The following is an 18,206-nucleotide window of genomic DNA, read 5'->3' as shown; positions in this document are numbered from 1 at the left end:
ATGAATTTGAAAGGAAAATAAACAAATGAATGTGTACATAATATGACGAACAAATCAAAAACTTATATCTAGAAGTTTACTTCAATATTCAATTATTTTGTAAATTAAGATTCTGATTATGATGAGCTTTGGCACCTAGTTTTTGTTGCTATTAAAGGAGGTTTGGAAGTCCATAGTTCTATCCAAACTTCAATTCATTTTGTGTGTTTTGTATTAGAGATTAGAGAGAGATGCCAATGATTTAGAAAACGACTCTGCGCATTGAAGCTTCTCCACCTTCAAATTCTGCAAATTCTTATGTGGTTGAGGCCATTGAAGAACCTCCTCTACTCATGGTGAGTTTCATTTTTACTCCTGCTTTTCACTTTCTTCTTCATTAAATGCTTTGAAGCTGTGATGATGGTAGCTTTTACATTTGTTTCTCTTTGTGTTTTTTTATCACGAAAAAATTGGAAAACTATTTATTCATTTCTAATCTTAGTTTTCATCGAAATGGAACTCAGTTTGTCTGTTTTATTCATCCATTTTCATGGTACAAACTAAAACTATTTGAGAAATGATATATTCAGTATACAATTTTTTTATTAATGATATGGGTTGATAACAAAAAAATTTGATGATGTATAAATAGATGTAAATCTTATTTTATAAGTTGGTTTTATAAAATTAAGTTAAATTTAAAATTTATTTCACATGATACCATAGTCATTTTAAGTTTATTTTAATAATTTTTATTGTATTTATCAAATTACTTATTATACTATTATCAAAACATCTATAATAGTATGCGTAAGTATTGTAGGAGCTAATTGAAGAAAATAAGATAAGGAAAAATGTTGTAGCAACTTATTAAATGCACAAAATTGCAAAAGACTGATTTTATTCATTTTGATTCACTCAATCATATATGTATATATATATATATATAATTATAATTACTGGAAACTATAAACTAGGAATACAAACATGTCTATAAATTGACCATTAATACAATATAACGGTAAAATAATTTAAGAGTAATAAAATCTGAATTAATAATAATAAAATCAATAAGTATTAGCCATATTTTTCGTTTTTTTATTTTGTGAAACATGATGAGTATTGTATGACATCAAAGGAGATTTGAAGTATGTGCTTACGCAAATTTGATGGGAAAGTGGGTGGTTAAAAAAACTTAGTGAGTGATAAATAAAATAGTGGAGTGAATTAGTCATCGACTAAGAAGAGAAAACAAACACGTGCATGCCCAACAACCTAGGGCCACGTGGACAGTAACCAGTGGTTCAAATTCAATTAATTTTAATTAAACAAGTTTTCCTTAAGTAAACCAGTAAAAATGAATGTAGACATATCCATATTTTTCTAGACTTCAACTTCTAAATATATGAACTATTTTTGTTTTAATTATTTTATCATTTTTTTCTTCAAATCGAATACTCTAATTTCAAATTTATATTATTGAAAACTAATATATATAATTTTTTCTATTATTTGAATTGACATGATACACTAAGATATAATGAAAAACATATTCGTAGTTATCATAAAAAAAAGTTGAAGTTAAAAGAGAATTCTAAAAATATTATACGAATCAATTAAAAAAATCAACATAATAATGAAGATGAAATATAAATAAATTTTTTTTGAGGAACTTAAACAAAAAAAAAGTATATTTTATGTAGTGCCAATCTTTAAAAAATATATTAATTACTAAAAAAAACTGAACTTATATTAATTATTTAAAACTTATTTAAGTTTATTTTTTATTTAATAAAAAAAGTTTAAAATAAATTTTCAACCCTTAAATTTAGTATGTAGTGATTAGAAGATATTGTATAAATCATACCGAGGTGTAAATGTAGATAAAATATTTAACTAAAAGTAGAAAACTAATGTTCTGGTTGGTACAGAGGAAAAGAAATAAAGAGAACATGATAATTTTTTAATAAAGAGAAATAAGTAAAAATAAATAGATAAGAAATAAATAAAAATATAAACTGTTTGGTAAAAAATAATGTAAAAAATTATTTCTTAAAAATTATTTTTACTTATTTTTATTAAGATAGGAGATGGAAATATACAGTAATACCCTCAAATCTTTTTATAACTTCATTCACTTCGTTCAACTTTATCTCACTTTCATCTATACAATAAATTAACAAAAAAAAATGCATTCAATCCTGAATTAAACTATCTAATTGTAATTAATGTTAACCTGATACACTTAATTATAGATTTAAAATTAGAAGAAGAAAATATTTTAATTGAATAATATTTTTATAACAATTTAAATTAATCTAAAGTTTTAACAGAATTAAATAATAAAGAAATACTGTTACACCTGTGCCACGCGCAGTGCCAGCTATGTAGAGTTAATGAGAAACAGAGAAAGTGAACCCAGGCTCAATTATAATGACTATAAAATCATATAATTAGGTATTAGCATGTTAAAAAAAAAAAATTGAATTGGTCCTAACGTTTATTGATTTATTTTCTTTTAAATAATTTTTAAAAAAATTATATGTTAATAATATATGTGTTTTGATAAATGAGAAAAAGCTTTATAATGTAAAATAATGTTTAAAGTGAAATCAGGAGTTTTAAATGTTAATGATGTTTTTATTTTTTGGGGTTGAAGTTGCATTTGATGTAGAAAAGAAGTGGTAGTGGGTTGTTGAGATTTGAGAAGTGATGAAAAATATACATCCAAGTTTTAAAAGTTGCCAAACAATATAAATGAACTATTAAATATCTATATCATTTCGTAATTATTTAAGTTTAATTAACTGTTTTAATTCAAGTTTTAAAATTATAGTCGTCTTAACTCTTCAACATATATCATACAAGTTTCTTATAAGAATTGTTTGAGAATAAAAAAACATTTTAATATAAATAATACACTTTTTAAATATAAATCTTTATTCAATTTATAAATGACTTTTTTTTTAAAATTTAAACAACTTGTATAACTTATATTACAATAAAATTTTTCCATTATAAATATTCTTAAGCGCTCTGTAAATTTAAAATTATCATAATCATTTCTTTCTGGTCACTTAGTAGTCTTGTTTATTTCGTATATAATTTTTTTATGGTGAGTAATCATTTTTATACTTGAAAGAGTAAACTGGTACTAATAATTATTGAAAAAACTACAAATATAATTTTATCCCTAAATATGTAAAGTACAAATTAATCTTGAATTTTAGAACATATATATTGTTAAATTAGTCTTTAAAAACGTACAATTTAATATAAAATCATTCTTAAACATTACAGCTTAATGAAAATATGGTATCATCGCAATACTTAATAACGAAACATAATTATTGCAATTTTAACACTAAATATTTTAAAAAAAAAATTGACTCTCAAGAAATTGCAGTTTCAAAGATCAAAATGACTACGAACTCAATTTTCACTGTAAAAATTAATTATGTGCTAAACAAATTAGCAAAACACAAATATTTTCTTTTTTTATTTTATTTTAATCGTTTAAAACTTTGCATGTGTATTAGAAATTTAATACTTTTAAATGAAGAAAATAATAATGAAACTATTAAATCGAGAAACGTGATTTTAAAGTTATAGTTAAAGCATCTAAATTTCCTTTTGAATTTTGTTTGAACGAACCTTGGTCCTAAAATTTAATCTTGCATAGGTCCTTACATAAGAAAACTAAACATATTTTAATTATTTTTTAGCACATTGATTCTAACATGTTTAGTATAAATAATTTTAAAAAAAATGTTTAGAAGAAAAATAAATAAATGGTTAACTATTAATTTTATAATATCTAGAAAAATCTTCCATTAAAGTATGTTGGTATGCCAATTAATTTAAGATTCTAGATTTAAATAAGATTTTGAGTTATAAGAATAAACACATCATTTTCTTACATTAAAAAAAAACTTTGGTTTCAAATAAAAATTCTATAAAATATATGTTTTTAAGTTAAAGCGTGAATAATATATCATTAAATAAGATTAGATTGCTACTTGCCAGCATTCTCTTGTTTTTATTTAAATTTCACCTAAATTTTTACTTGTATAATGCAACAAAAAAGTTACTAAGTTACATATAAAATTTCTTTGTAAAATATAATTTTCAATTTTAAATATAAATTTCGTGACATTTATCCCCTCGACTGCATAAAAAAAATCCAACGTTGTAACGGAAAAACCTAATGAAACTATAACTTTTAATTACATTATCGTGAATTTTCTTCCTGGTGTAACTCCCTTTTTCAACTTTGTAATATAGATTATGACTTGCTTCCTTTTTTCTGAACTTTTTTGTTTTTCTTTAATCACTTTCTTTAAATAATTACAAATTTACAAAGTTAACTAAAATTTCGAGGTAGATATTAAAATGCATTTATCTTAAAAGCTATAAAATTATGTAAAGAATAATATTTTAACTTTTTTAATAAAATACCTTTCCTTTAAAAGTTTTAATAAAATATATAGCCCAGAGAACCTCATTAGAAATGAATAAAGGATAAGATTTGGAAGATGATATTGCTCTATTTGAAATAAAATAAAAAATTGGAGGTAAAAGTGGAAAAATATTATTGGAACATATAAGATTCATAAAAGAAATTCATGGCTATTATCGAGAGTGGGCATTTTTAGTTGATTTTTTAATAAGAAATAACTCATAATTTTTGTTGAGAATTTGAAAGAGATTGAAGTGGATGTGAAATCTTATCTTATTATTTTTTATATTTTTTATATAAAAGTTAAGTTACCTTTTAATTTATTTATATTTATTTGTTATTTTTTATTAATAAAAAAATCGATAGTATAAGATGTCTAACAATTTTTTTTTTTAGAAATGTATGATTAGAATTATTTTAATTTAATGTGATTAATAGCGTTACACAATCAATGGAGAAAATGTTTATTAGGATGGTAGGGTATGTGGCAGTGACAAAACTTGAAGGATTATTCTTTTATCACCAAACCATGCATTCCTCGAGGATTTTAAAATCTTAAGGTTTTATAAATTAAAATCAAATCATTTTTTTCTTGCAATCATGGGATGCATGTTTATGATAATGTTTCATTAGTTCATTAAGTAAATCAAACCAAAAGAAAGATGAAAAAAATAATATTATGTAGAGAAATACCTAATTATATAAACTCAACATTTACATCACCAAAGTCAAATTGGAGATATAGAGGAGATTGAATAGAATGAAAATCACTTAAGTTAAATTTTAACATGAAAATAAATCAATAAAAGAGTATTATATTAAATTCTATATTATATTTAAAAATTACTTTAAATTTAACTCTTTCTTATTATTAAGTAAACTTGTGAGTAAAGAGATTATTCCATTTATATATTTTATATTAATTTTAGTGATAAGAAAATTATGAAATAAAAACTAATATTTAAAGACCAACATAATTAGTTGTAATAGGAACTAAATTATAGACCATTTTAGAAACTAAAACAAAATTGGTTTCTAAATTAGTTTGTTAAATAGTTTATAAATCGGTATCTAATTAACAACCAAAGTTTTAATCACTAATTATTTAGTTTTTAAATTTTGTCTCTAAAATCTTGGTTGCTAATTAAATACCAATTTAGAAACTATTTAATAATAATAGAAACTAATTTAAAAACCAATTTTTGTTTTAGTTTCTAAAATGTCTATAATTTAGTTACTATTGCAACTAATTATTTTGATCTCTAAAAATGTTTGTATTTTATGATTTTCTTGTAGTGTAATACTAACAACACATCTTTCATAATACATTTTGTATTATATTTTTAACATACTATTTATTATTGAATAAAATTTATTATAAATGTAATAGCCACGAGTATGATTCATTAAATAGATTATAAATCCAATTTTTTTTTTGTAATTTTAGATAATTCAACCAATAAAAAAATAATATATTTAACAGAATATATTATTAACACTTTATTTTTCTTATTTTATAGTCTCTAACTAGACATAGAGAGATGAACATGCCCATTCATGTGCATGCATTAAATTAGCATTGCAACAAGTAGGTTATAAAGCTATCATCATACTCAAAGGTTTAATTTTATTAATTAGTTATAAGATTAACTTCACATAACATTCTGATTAAGAGATCAAATGATAATTAACTTAATAAAAAAAATCACTCATCAAATATCTCACAATTTTGTATTTTAATTCATTCGCATGGATGAAAGTAAGTGGAAATTATAAAGAATGCAAGAGAGTCATTATCCATAAATAACAACATGGAGTAAGTAATATTGTACATAATAAGTGATTTGGTCTTAGTTTTATTATTTCAAGATAACGGATTAATAAAAAAAACCACACGAAAATAATGAAATAATAAAACAAATCTTCATGTTGGAGATGAAATCGATGAGTCCCTTCCCCAGTTAAGTTCTTCATTTTTATTTTTTTTTAAAATAGTTGTTTTTCGTCAGACTTTTGCTTAGGAAACATCAAACATACGATAGCGTGAATAATAATTCAGTTGAACCAATTTTTAAATAAAGAGTTGCAGCTTTATAATTTAAGTTTTTATTTCTCAAAATAATTAACCATAACCTTTGAGTAGCCACTTTTAATCACTATTTGCGTGGTTAAATATTTATTATTTACTTCTATATAATCATTTTAAAGATCTAAGAAATTATATACTAGTAACAACTTCCTCAGCACACTTTCTTCAACATGTATAGCATATAAAGAAACATTAAATTTTAGTTTTTTTTTAAAGAAAGTTATAATTTAAAAAGCAATTCTCTTTTAAAAAAACACAATGAGGGTACCCATAATTGTGTAACATTTCTTACAACAAAGATTGAGAGAAAATGGAATTTAAAAGAAAGTACAACATGTAATAAATAAGTAATATAATTACGAGATAGAATAAAAAAATATTTATTATATAAGTTACTGCAAATAAATTATCCTTATATATAATGTATTTAATTATCTGTCTCATTCAAAAGTATAATATGACGTATATAATCTCTCAACAAAAGCGGCAATTGCATTTGTAGTCAACGCTATGCAAATTGCTGTGCTGTAATCTCAATTATAAATTAATAATCAACGCCTTAATTCCCTTCATTTTTTCATGAACTTGGACACAATATTGTCCACATTCATTCAAACCCAAACCTATTATAAAATACTACAGATTTTTGGTTTTTACTATTTTTTTAATATAAATTCTCCTAATCAAACCTTTATAACAACTTATAGTTTTACTATTTTCCTTCTATAATCAATATTTTCTAATTTATTAGCTTTTAAAAAAAATTATGTTTCCTTGCTAAATTCAGTGGATTTTATTGGGCTTTTAATTTAAAGAGTGTAATGAGTTATATTTTCTTTAAGATATCTGATTGCCATGTGAATTCAAGTACATTTTTTGTACAACTAAAGCCACCAAATAGGGAAATAACTCTTGGTACTTAATATGTTTCAATTGTAGTTTCTTTATGTATTTATTTAGTATTGCTAAATTTAATGTAAAGAATATGTTAGTTTATGTGTTTTAAATTGTTATAGCTATAATAAAAGGAAAAAAAAATAGTGAAAATATTACAATATGGTAAATGCAATGATTAATCATCCCATGTTATTGTTTATCTTTATATAGCAAAGTTGCAGGTGTAAGTTTTTATATAAACTAAAAGCACTTGAAGAATATTGAAAAATGTTAGAAGTAACAAGTCAAATATAATAAGTGAATAATTTCTTAACAAGCCACGCTTAGAAAACTGAGAAAAGTAAAAATTAATAATATTGTACTTCACTGAGATTTTTTTTGTAAAATAATATATACTTGTAAATATAAATATCTTAATTAAAAATATTATACAGACAATACTCATTTTTATTCTTGAACAATCTAAAATATATAAAAATCAAATTTTATTTCTAATGAAAAATAATTAGATTTAATTTTATATCTAGATAGTATCATGATGGAAAAGCCAAGTGAAACTCTTGTTCAGTCATTTTTCACACATTGCTTTGTGACTTGTCTCTACCTAAAAGCGAGTCCTACAACGTTCAATGAATGATGAATAATCAACAAAGCAACATTGGAGAAGAGAAAAAACACACTCCCACCCAATGTGAAAATTAATTGATAATCATGGTCAATGGCAATAATTAACCTTATCTAGGTGTTATTAATCAGAAGAAGTTCTAGTGAGAATTGGCTTTGAAGTGTTGTGTACCATAACCCCTTTTTTATGTTTGGTTCAACCTTTTAACCCTCCCAAGTTGGTGAGGTGTTGACTTGCATTAATAAATAGAACTAGAATTTGTTTAATTGAAGTTGAGCCTCACACATTACATCAATTAAAGTTGACATTTCCCATCACTTCTCATTTCAGATCCTATATAAGCACTTGTCTCATCACAGAAACAACAAGAAGTTCGTGCAGTATCAAGCTTGTAACATCATTTGGTACTTTGAGTGTGTCTTATGGTCAATTATTTGCATTTAAGAAAGTTCCCATGACAAAATGTGACCATGCAGAAAATAGAATGCATAACTAAAGTGTTGTCTGGTTTGCAGGTGAAACGTTAAATGAGTCAGCGTGTGAGTGACGAGGCTGCGAAAAAAGCCATGGGGGAAATAATAAGTGGGGCATCTTCACGTAGGCATGGAGATTCTTTGCCAAATATTCACAAGGTGGGATCTCCTCCTAAGCAGACACTTCTCCAAGAGATCAAACATTCTGTGGTTGAGACTTTCTTCCCAGACAAACCCTTACACAAATTTAAAGGCCAATCTCCCTTTAGAGTCTTTCTACTATGCCTGCAATCTCTCTTCCCCATTTTTGAATGGGGCAGAGATTACAATCTTAAGAAATTCAGGGGTGATTTCATTTCTGGACTCACCATTGCAAGTCTCTGCATCCCTCAGGTGAGCTTGCTCTATCAGTTGTAACTAAATGTGTTTTTTATGATAACTTTCTAACATGTAAATGCATGGCAGGACATTGCATACGCAAAGCTTGCGAATTTGGAACCCCAATATGCACTATGTGAGAATCTTTATTTACTTTAAGAAAAATCTCTTGCATCTTAGTTTTTTAGTTTCATGACTTGGCTTTCCTTCACTGTGTGCAGACACAAGTTTTGTGGCTCCTCTTGTGTATGCTTTCATGGGAAGCTCGAGGGATATTGCCATTGGACCCGTAGCTGTTGTGTCCCTTTTGCTTGGGACTACGCTGAGCGATGAAATCAGCGACTTCAAAAGTCATGACTACCTGCGTCTTGCATTTACTGCCACCTTCTTCGCAGGAGTTACTCAAATGGCACTTGGTGTTCTCAGGTATATATAATAAATATGTTCAAAACACGTGGTGCAAATCTCAGATAATATGAGATTGAGTTAGATTTAAAATTCAGATTATCTTTCATTCACTCTTTTTACTGCTTTGCCTAAATCCTTCTCGTCTTGTGTTACAATCTAAACGTGAATTTTGCAGGCTTGGTTTCTTGATTGACTTTTTGTCTCATGCTGCCATTGTGGGATTCATGGCTGGAGCTGCCATTACAATTGCACTGCAACAGCTTAAGGGATTGTTTGGCATAAAAGACTTCACCAAGAAAACTGATATTGTTTCTGTCATGCGCTCGGTGTTTAAATCAGCACACCACGGGGTAAGGTTTCACTTTGCTTAGAAATTCACTTTAAAATGGGGTTGGTATTTAATTTGCTTTAATCTTTGCTTGCAGTGGAATTGGGAGACACTAGTCATTGGATTAGCATTCTTGGCTTTCCTTCTTGTAACCAAGTATATTGTAAGGATGCCAACAATAACTTTCCTTCTTTGATGCCCTTTTTCTTGAAACTTTCATCATCATAACATAACTTCACTGTTGCAATGAACAGGCTAAAAAGAATAAGAAACTCTTTTGGGTGGCTGCAATTTCTCCTATGATATCTGTCATAGTGTCTACCTTTTTTGTGTTCATTACCAGGGCAGACAAGAAAGGAGTGGCAATTGTAAGTAGCATAAAATTGTGGGAGTGGTCGAAACAAAATTAAGCACTGTGAAACTAAAAGTATGTTATTTCAGGTGAGACATGTTAAGCAGGGTGTGAATCCAGCATCTGCCAATGAGATTTTTTTCAGTGGAAAATACCTAGGAGCCGGTATTCGGATTGGTGTGATAGCTGGTATGGTAGCTCTAACGGTAAGCATCTTTCAGTTTCCTACTTTAGACAAGCAAAATTCCTATTCTTTTCATACTCTTGCAGCTAAATTCCTCAAATTTCAGGAAGCTGTAGCAATTGGGAGGACATTTGCTGCCATGAAAGACTATGCACTGGATGGTAACAAAGAAATGATGGCAATGGGAGCCATGAATATTGCTGGTTCTCTAACATCTTGCTATGTGGCTACAGGTACAACTATTAAATCATGTTTAAGTCTCTAGTTAAGAAGTGTCCTTTAATCTAACTTCACTTCATAAAACTGATTTATCAGGTGAGGTTTGCATAACTTATATACTATGAAATGCTTGGGATCTCCAACACACACCCCTTTAATCGAAAATGACAGTTTGTGCGGGAAACATTATAATATGAATGTTCCGATAATGACCCGATAGCGGATGACATAATAGACTCGACTCTATATGTCGACTTTAAGCTAACTTACTTTATACAAATTTCTTGTACCTAAAACTGTCATACTAATAGGAGTTTTTCTGATCTTTATGTAGGCTCATTTTCTCGGTCGGCAGTGAACTACATGGCCGGTTGTAAAACTGCAGTATCGAACATTGTTATGTCCATGGTTTTGTTATTGACTCTGCTACTCATTACGCCGCTATTTAAGTACACTCCAAATGCGGTGCTTGCTTCCATTATAATAGCTGCAGTTCTAGGCCTTGTGAACATTGAAGCCATTATTCTTCTATGGAAGATTGACAAGTTCGATTTTGTTGCTTGCATTGGAGCCTTGCTTGGTGTTGTCTTCAAAAGTGTTGAGATTGGCCTTCTAATCGCGGTAATAAGAAGATTGGTGTTGTCTTTTTTGCATATTCGATTTGGCCACATTTACTTATCCTTCCTTATGCAGGTGGCTATATCTTTTGCCAAAATTCTTTTACAAGTGACAAGACCAAGAACTGCAGTACTAGGGAAGCTTCCAGGAACTACTGTTTATAGGAACGTCCTGCAATACCCGAAAGCAACCCAAATTAATGGCATGCTCATTGTCAGGGTTGACTCTGCAATCTACTTCTCAAACTCCAACTATATCAAGGAGAGGTAAATCACTGCTTTCATTTTATGTTAAGAAAATCTAGATATTGCTTTACTCATCTAATTTAAGCTTAAATAATTTCATTACTATTAGAACTATTAGATGATAAATCATATATTCTAGATTTTAGTTGTACAAAATCTAATAATCTCAATTTTTTTTAGCATCCTGAGATGGCTGAGTGGTGAAGAAGCCCAAAGGGTAAAAAGTGGACTGTCCAGAATAGAATATGTCACTGTTGAGATGTCACGTAAGGGTTCCTAAGAAATCCTGTTTTTCAAGAATAATTTTCATGAATTAATGAACTTATTCACTCTACCATATTATTCTTGCAGCTGTTATTGATATTGACACCAGTGGCATCCATGCCTTTGAAGAGTTATTCAAGAGCCTTCAGAAAAGAAAAGTCCAGGTAATAAATTAATGAATAACTAATAATCATAGATTTAACCTTTTCTGGGTACTGATCTTGTTCTGTTCTGTGCTCTTAAAATTTGCCAAAAATGATAAGGAATTCCAAGGTCCATGTCTGTCCTATATTATATTTGCTTGACAGTGATATAGTTTAAGTGAACTAATTAATTAAATGAGTTTGTTACGTGCAATCAATGTCATCAATAATAGCAATAATAATAATCACATGCATTAGAAAACAACTTGTAGTAATTCTGAAGACATTAATCTCTTTTGTGTGTTTCACAGCTTATCTTGGCAAACCCAGGGCCAATTGTGATAGAGAAGCTCTGTGCGTCAAAGTTAACAGACTTAATAGGAGAAGATAAAATATTTCTAACAGTGGCTGATGCTGTTTCAACTTTTGGTCCAAAGGGTGAAGGAGAAGTATGAGAGTTGAAGTCAAAGGTGAAGTAAAGGGTCGGAAATCAAGTGTTGAAGGAAATGTTTAGAAATGGCATGAGCAATAGTTGTGTTTGGTTTTGTTCATTCTATACACAGATTTATAAAAAGAAAAGGAAAAGAAAAGTATGTGATGGTTTGACTGTACTGTAGGTTGTGTGTAAGTAATTATTTTGTTTATGTAACACATGCTCATTTGTTGCAGAAGAAAGAAAATTGAGTTGATGATTTCATGTATGGAATGTGACAGATAAAAACTGGTTTAAAATATGATATACTTCAATCACCATCAACAAATGAATGGAATATAAATTTCCTTAAAATATGTTGTATAAAATTTCCATAACCTTTGAGAAAAAAAAGAGTGTTCATAACATAAACTTTGAAAAAGTAGAATGTTCATAAGTTGAAAGTGACATAATGTATTGTTGTGTGGTTGGCTTTTGGGATGCGGAAATGGTACTGTCACATTCTGTACTGTTCTCATTTAATACCATCTTCACCTTTCTAACTTTATGCATTCACGCACCCAAATCTTCTGCTTTCTCATAAACTAGTATCTTGACTTCTATATTAATTGTTTAAGAATGGTATTAATATTTATTATTCTTAACTTCTATATTAATTAAGTATTAGTTCTTTCTCACGTATTTATCAAGTTCTGTCAAGTATTTCTTTCAATAAGTATTTTCAAAAAAATATTATTAAAAAATTACAAAAAAATATAGAGGATTAAACCGAAACTCACTTATTAACAAAAAAAAGTTACAAAAATAATATATACCTATTAATAAAGAATTTTTAAAAAAAATTAGATGAAAGTCTATTATACAAATGAAAATACTTTCTATGAATAAAGCTTAAATTAACAAGTTTATCTGTACATACATTTTCTTCATGAAAAATGTGAGAAATTTTAAACCTGATATGTATCATCACTAATTATGTTTGATATGAATGTTAATATTAATTATTTATTTATTTTCATAATAATTAAGTATTATTGGATCAGTAATATCTTATGAAGTCATAAGATTTGTACTTTGCATGCATTAGCCAAATAAAACAAAGTTAAACTCTATCTTCCATTATGAAATAATACTTGGCCCTCGTAGTTTTGGAGGCAGTTCTACTTAATAAACAATTTATGATGTGGTTACGATTATATATTATAATTATAAATTATTTTTTATATTTAATGACTACATAGTTAAACAAAACAATTCATTTTCTGATTTGGAACTCATTCGATTGACTACAAGGAAAAAAAACAATTGCAAACTCACACAACACATTGGTTTTAAACTTTTATAATGGAAGGGTGATCACACTCTATTTTTTTTTATTATCAATATCCCTTTCCCTCTTTTTTTTTTAATAACATAAGTACATATGAACTACCTTTCACAACAAGAAACATCACCTCTAGATGTTTTGTTTGAAGTATCCTCATCATATATAAATTATATAAATTAGAATACACATTAAAAAATAAATCCATTTAAAAAAATCAATAAAAAATCCTTAATTCTTGTTTTTTTTCATTTTTATTTGTATATTATTTTAAAGTTAAATTTTATATTTTCTTAAAAAATATTAATAGATTCAAAAAAACTTGTATCATAATCATTGGAGGTACATGAACTAGAAATTAGTACATTTCATATTATATAAGCATTAAAAATCATAACATTTTGTATATAAGTAAATGCAAACCTCACATTATAAGTTAGTTTTATAATGTTGAGTTATCTATAAAATTCACGTTGAGTTAGATTTCAAGTCTTAATATGATATGAGAATCATTTAGTTTATCTTAGTGAGAGTTTGTTGGTTTTATCAGATCATCCACTATCGAATCATTCATAATTTATAAAGTTAAGTTAATTTTAAAATTCACTTATTAATAATAATAGAAATCATTAACCATAAATTTATAATAAAATTGATATGTTTAAATTTATTTTCTAATAAATATTTTCATGAAATATAATTTAAAAATTTAAAAATGTTTATTCATTATAAATTTGAGATGTCTGATTCCATGAGAGAGTGATATGAGCTAACGTGTAAAGCTAATTTTAGAGCTACCAATATGGACAGTTTGGCCCGTTTAGATTGGATCTGTGTTGGGCTCACAAGTTTAATGTATGCGTATTTCTTCCTGCATCCCATATTTTCTTTCTCCACCCTAAAAAATAATGAAAATATTAATTTTGGATGCTACCAATATAATTTTTTATTCCAGTATGTTGGACTGTATAATCTGAAATAAAAGAATTCATAAATTTAACTTGAATAGCAGAAATAGTTATGAATATAATCAGACATCAAAACAGATTGTACAATTAAAAAGAAAACATAATAACAGAAGAATCTGCTACCACTCTTTCTAAGTTTACTATTTCAGATTATTACCAAAATTATTTTAATGACTATTTGAAATCATGAGTTAGCTCATATTTATTATATGAATAGCATATCATGCATTTAACTATTTATTTATATGAATGACATTGGAGAAAATAACATTTCTGACAGTGGCTGATGTTGTTTCAACTCTTGGCCCAAATGATGAAGGAGTATTATGAAGAAAATAAATAACTATAATCAATCTATGTAGCATTTAAAATATATGTCATATTTGAAAGATATATCATAGTCTTACAGTATTTTATTTTATAAAGTTTTCGTGTTAGGTATCACTATGCAACTTGACATCTAAGCTAAACTAACAATAATCATACATGAAAAAAAAATATTATTAAAAAGATTAAAAAAATATATAAAAATATGGGAAGCTAGACCAAAACCCATAGGTTAACAAAAACGATACATAGGTAGATTATATCTATTCATAAAGAATTCTAAGAACAGACTAGCTGGGAGTCCATTATACCAATGAAATGATTCTCTTTGAATAAATCCTAAATTAGCCAACTTATCAGCATACCATTCCTTTCACAAAAAATATGAGTTACCCTAAACCTGATTGTCCCACAAAAATTAAGACAAGTATTTCATCGATTCTGAAGCATCCACGGAACATTAGTCATAGCAATAAACGCAGCACAAACCAAGGCAGCACAAACCAAGGCAGAATCACATTCGACATTAGTAAGTCCCATTTTTTGAGCTTCCTCCCTAGTATGTATAACTTCATAAAATTCAGCAACCAAAACAGTTTGAACTTCAAGAAACACTGAAAAAACACCAATAAATTCTCCCATACTCCCACGAACAATATCTCCACAAGTAGCAAGACTAGGATACCCCTTAGCAGCCCCATCAGTATTAATTTTGACTCTAGTAAAGGAAATTCCAATCTAATAGGAAGAGGACGAAGAACTTTACCATAGCCTCAAAGTACTTCAAGGTGCTCGTTACTCTGTTTCTAAGCATACTGTTATGCAAAATTTTTAATAGATAGTTCTGCTTGGTTATCTTCGATTGATTTATGCTTTATAACCCCGAGTTGATGTGTAAAAGGAAAAGGGAAACAAAATGTGTTGTGTTTATCTTCCTTTGTGGGAATAAATATATCAGTAATGATCTAATTTTATTTTTTAATCGGCTAGTAATTATCTACATAGTTGCAGAAGAAGAAACAAATTTGACTTCATGATTTGATGGATAAAGTTGATTATATATGGAAGTAGCAAGAAAAATATAATTATTATAGATATTATTACACGATACATATGAACCAGTGTAGTTGAACTAATCTTGCGAAATTTGTAGTATTGAAAAACTGAACTACAAATTACTGCGTATACAGAGACATTCAAACACATGACTGATCCAAAACTATTTCTGATGTTTTTTCAATTCATGTTTTGTGCTCTGACTCTACAACCCCACGAACCCTCCCTCTGTGCCATGCGTGTGTGAGACTTTCTCTTCAACTCAACCACCTGCTCCTGCCACCTACTTCTCCACCTCTCATCTGCCACACTTTTCTTGGTTCTCAAACCCAACTCATAATCATAATCTGCTCGAAGCTCTGGGTTGGACAAGGTGGCGTAGGCTGCGTTCAGTTGCACAAACATCCTCGTCAACTCTTCTTTCTTGGAACCATCATGGCACACGTCAGGGTGGTACTGAAGAGCCATTGATCTATACGCCTTCTTTATGTCTTCTGTGGTTGCACTCACGGGACTCAAACTCAGAACCTTGTACAAGTTCTCCTCCACACATGGCTTAAGTTTTGTGGCTCTGCATGAAACAGAGAACTTGGTACGAGGAGGTTGTGTTTGGTGTTTTTTTGAGAGTGGAAGCATGTGAGTGGTGGCAGGGTTTGAGGTGAATCTGAGAACATCCATTGCTCTGAATCTAATTGCAGTATTGGGGACTCTGCTTTCCACTATGTGGGGTACATATTTATAAGAGCTTGGACATTTCTAGAACCTCTATTCAAATCTTACACTCTTTAATACTAATCTAAGGAAAATAACCTTAGATTTCAACAAACAAATCTATTATTTAACATCTTGCATTTTCTCTAGTTTAGTTTAGTTTAATAATATCTTTATTATTTTTAAATTAATAATATTGATATATAATTTTTACGTTGTTAAACAAAATTGTATATGTAATTTGTATGCCTTATTTTCAACATTAATATTAACGTAAAAAAAGTGTATAAAAATGTATAATGGATAAATTTCAAAACACGCATTGAGGAATGGTCTTGAGTCTAAGTGGAATGTTCTGATTTTAGTTACATTACATCACAGAAAGAATGAAAATAAGAAAATTTTGCTCTCTTTAAACAAGAAAACGTAAGAGAAAGTCTTTAACTTCCGTCAATTTTCAACAAGCAATCACTCACTATACAAAATTATATTACTCTCTCTCATTCTAGAATCACTATTTTAATTCTTCTTCTTTTTTCTTCCTTTAATATTTCTACATTAAAACATTACAACTTTACCCACTTTATTCTGATTCAATCTAATTCTAGATTAAACATATTTATTTCACATGTTAAAAAATAATTTAGCCAATTAAAATTAACAAATAAACATTATCAAAATTATAAGTTTTTTAAAATTAAAATTGAACTATGAAAAATAAAAAATAATATATATTTGTTTGGTTTGTTATATGTATCTTTCTTCTCTGCCTGCGTGCAGCAGTCACTAGTCAAAAAATGCTCATTTGATGTCAGTTTATTGCAAACTTTTCTAGAGATTTGGATCGTCTGCATTTAGTACCAGAACTGGGAATATCTTATCCATTAAAAAACTATATGATTTAAATCTGATCCATTAAATAATTATTGTTTTAGCGGTTGGGTTTATAATTGCACTCCGCGGTGTGGAACTTATTTTTGAAACTGTAGAGAATCTATTCCTATGAAGGAGCGCGTGAAGAAAAAGATGAGGCTTGAAAAGTTGAAATGAAAGAAGATTCTGTATACGATATGATTTCTCAACAGTTTCAAAATTAAAATAAACTTCTTAGTTAGTCATTAATTTTATCCAATTACTTTTAATATTAATTACACATTCTTTTATTTCCCATCGTTAATATTTTATTATTCACGTCATTTAATGATTTTTAGATAAGCACATATATTAATGTATTTCATTTACTATTAAACATAGAAAAAAAATCATAAGAGAAAATTAAAAAAAATATGTAAAATATATTAATAAGTGGAGTCTTGTAGGAAATATTCAAAATACTTAATGTATTATACTTAGTAAAAATCAATAATTAATTTGTAATTTGTTTGAGTAATTTATAAGTTACTTTGATACGAGATAAATATTTAGTAACTTATTTAACGCGTTTTCTTCACAGTGTTATTACTTCTAGAAGGAGAACTGCGTATAGATTATAACTGAACAAAAATTGGAAATAAAAGAAAATAAAATAATAAAAACACTAAAACCAAAGGGCAGTATATATGTTTAAAATATTTTTCCCAACTATGCGAACGGAAAAAATCGATATTTGATTATGAAAATTTCGTAATTATTACATTTTAATATAATTGATTTTCTAATATGATTAATTATTATTATTATTATTATTTTATAATGTAGTTTTTTATTAAAAATTTATAATAATTTT

At 27.5% G+C, this 18,206-nt stretch overlaps 2 protein-coding genes across 2 annotated transcripts; one reads left to right on the top strand and one right to left on the bottom strand.

Annotated features, from left to right (window-relative positions):
- Positions 1–180: 180 nt before the first annotated feature.
- On the top strand, positions 181–12,362 carry LOC137832799 (high affinity sulfate transporter 2). The gene is made up of 15 exons (XM_068641143.1): positions 181–335; positions 8,380–8,453; positions 8,565–8,915; positions 8,988–9,036; positions 9,122–9,326; positions 9,484–9,658; positions 9,734–9,799; positions 9,891–10,004; positions 10,078–10,194; positions 10,279–10,405; positions 10,726–11,012; positions 11,085–11,275; positions 11,435–11,520; positions 11,606–11,682; positions 11,973–12,362. The coding sequence occupies exons 3-15, from the start codon at positions 8,577–8,579 to the stop codon at positions 12,114–12,116; spliced, it is 1,977 nt and encodes a 658-aa protein (XP_068497244.1). The 5' UTR covers positions 181–335; positions 8,380–8,453; positions 8,565–8,576; the 3' UTR covers positions 12,117–12,362.
- A 3,402-nt stretch (positions 12,363–15,764) lies between these two features.
- Positions 15,765–16,522, bottom strand: LOC150027398 (chaperone protein dnaJ 20, chloroplastic-like). Its single transcript, XM_090304048.1, has one exon. It carries the CDS (start codon positions 16,445–16,447, stop codon positions 15,950–15,952), a length of 498 nt encoding a protein of 165 aa, XP_090160174.1. The 5' UTR covers positions 16,448–16,522; the 3' UTR covers positions 15,765–15,949.
- Between the last annotated feature and the right edge of the window lie 1,684 nt (positions 16,523–18,206).

Source organism: Phaseolus vulgaris, chromosome 6, assembly GCF_051622355.1.
Source record: "Phaseolus vulgaris cultivar YP4 chromosome 6, ASM5162235v1, whole genome shotgun sequence".
Taxonomy (NCBI): Eukaryota; Viridiplantae; Streptophyta; class Magnoliopsida; order Fabales; family Fabaceae; genus Phaseolus; species Phaseolus vulgaris.
This window is presented reverse-complemented; position numbering and strand designations above follow the sequence as displayed.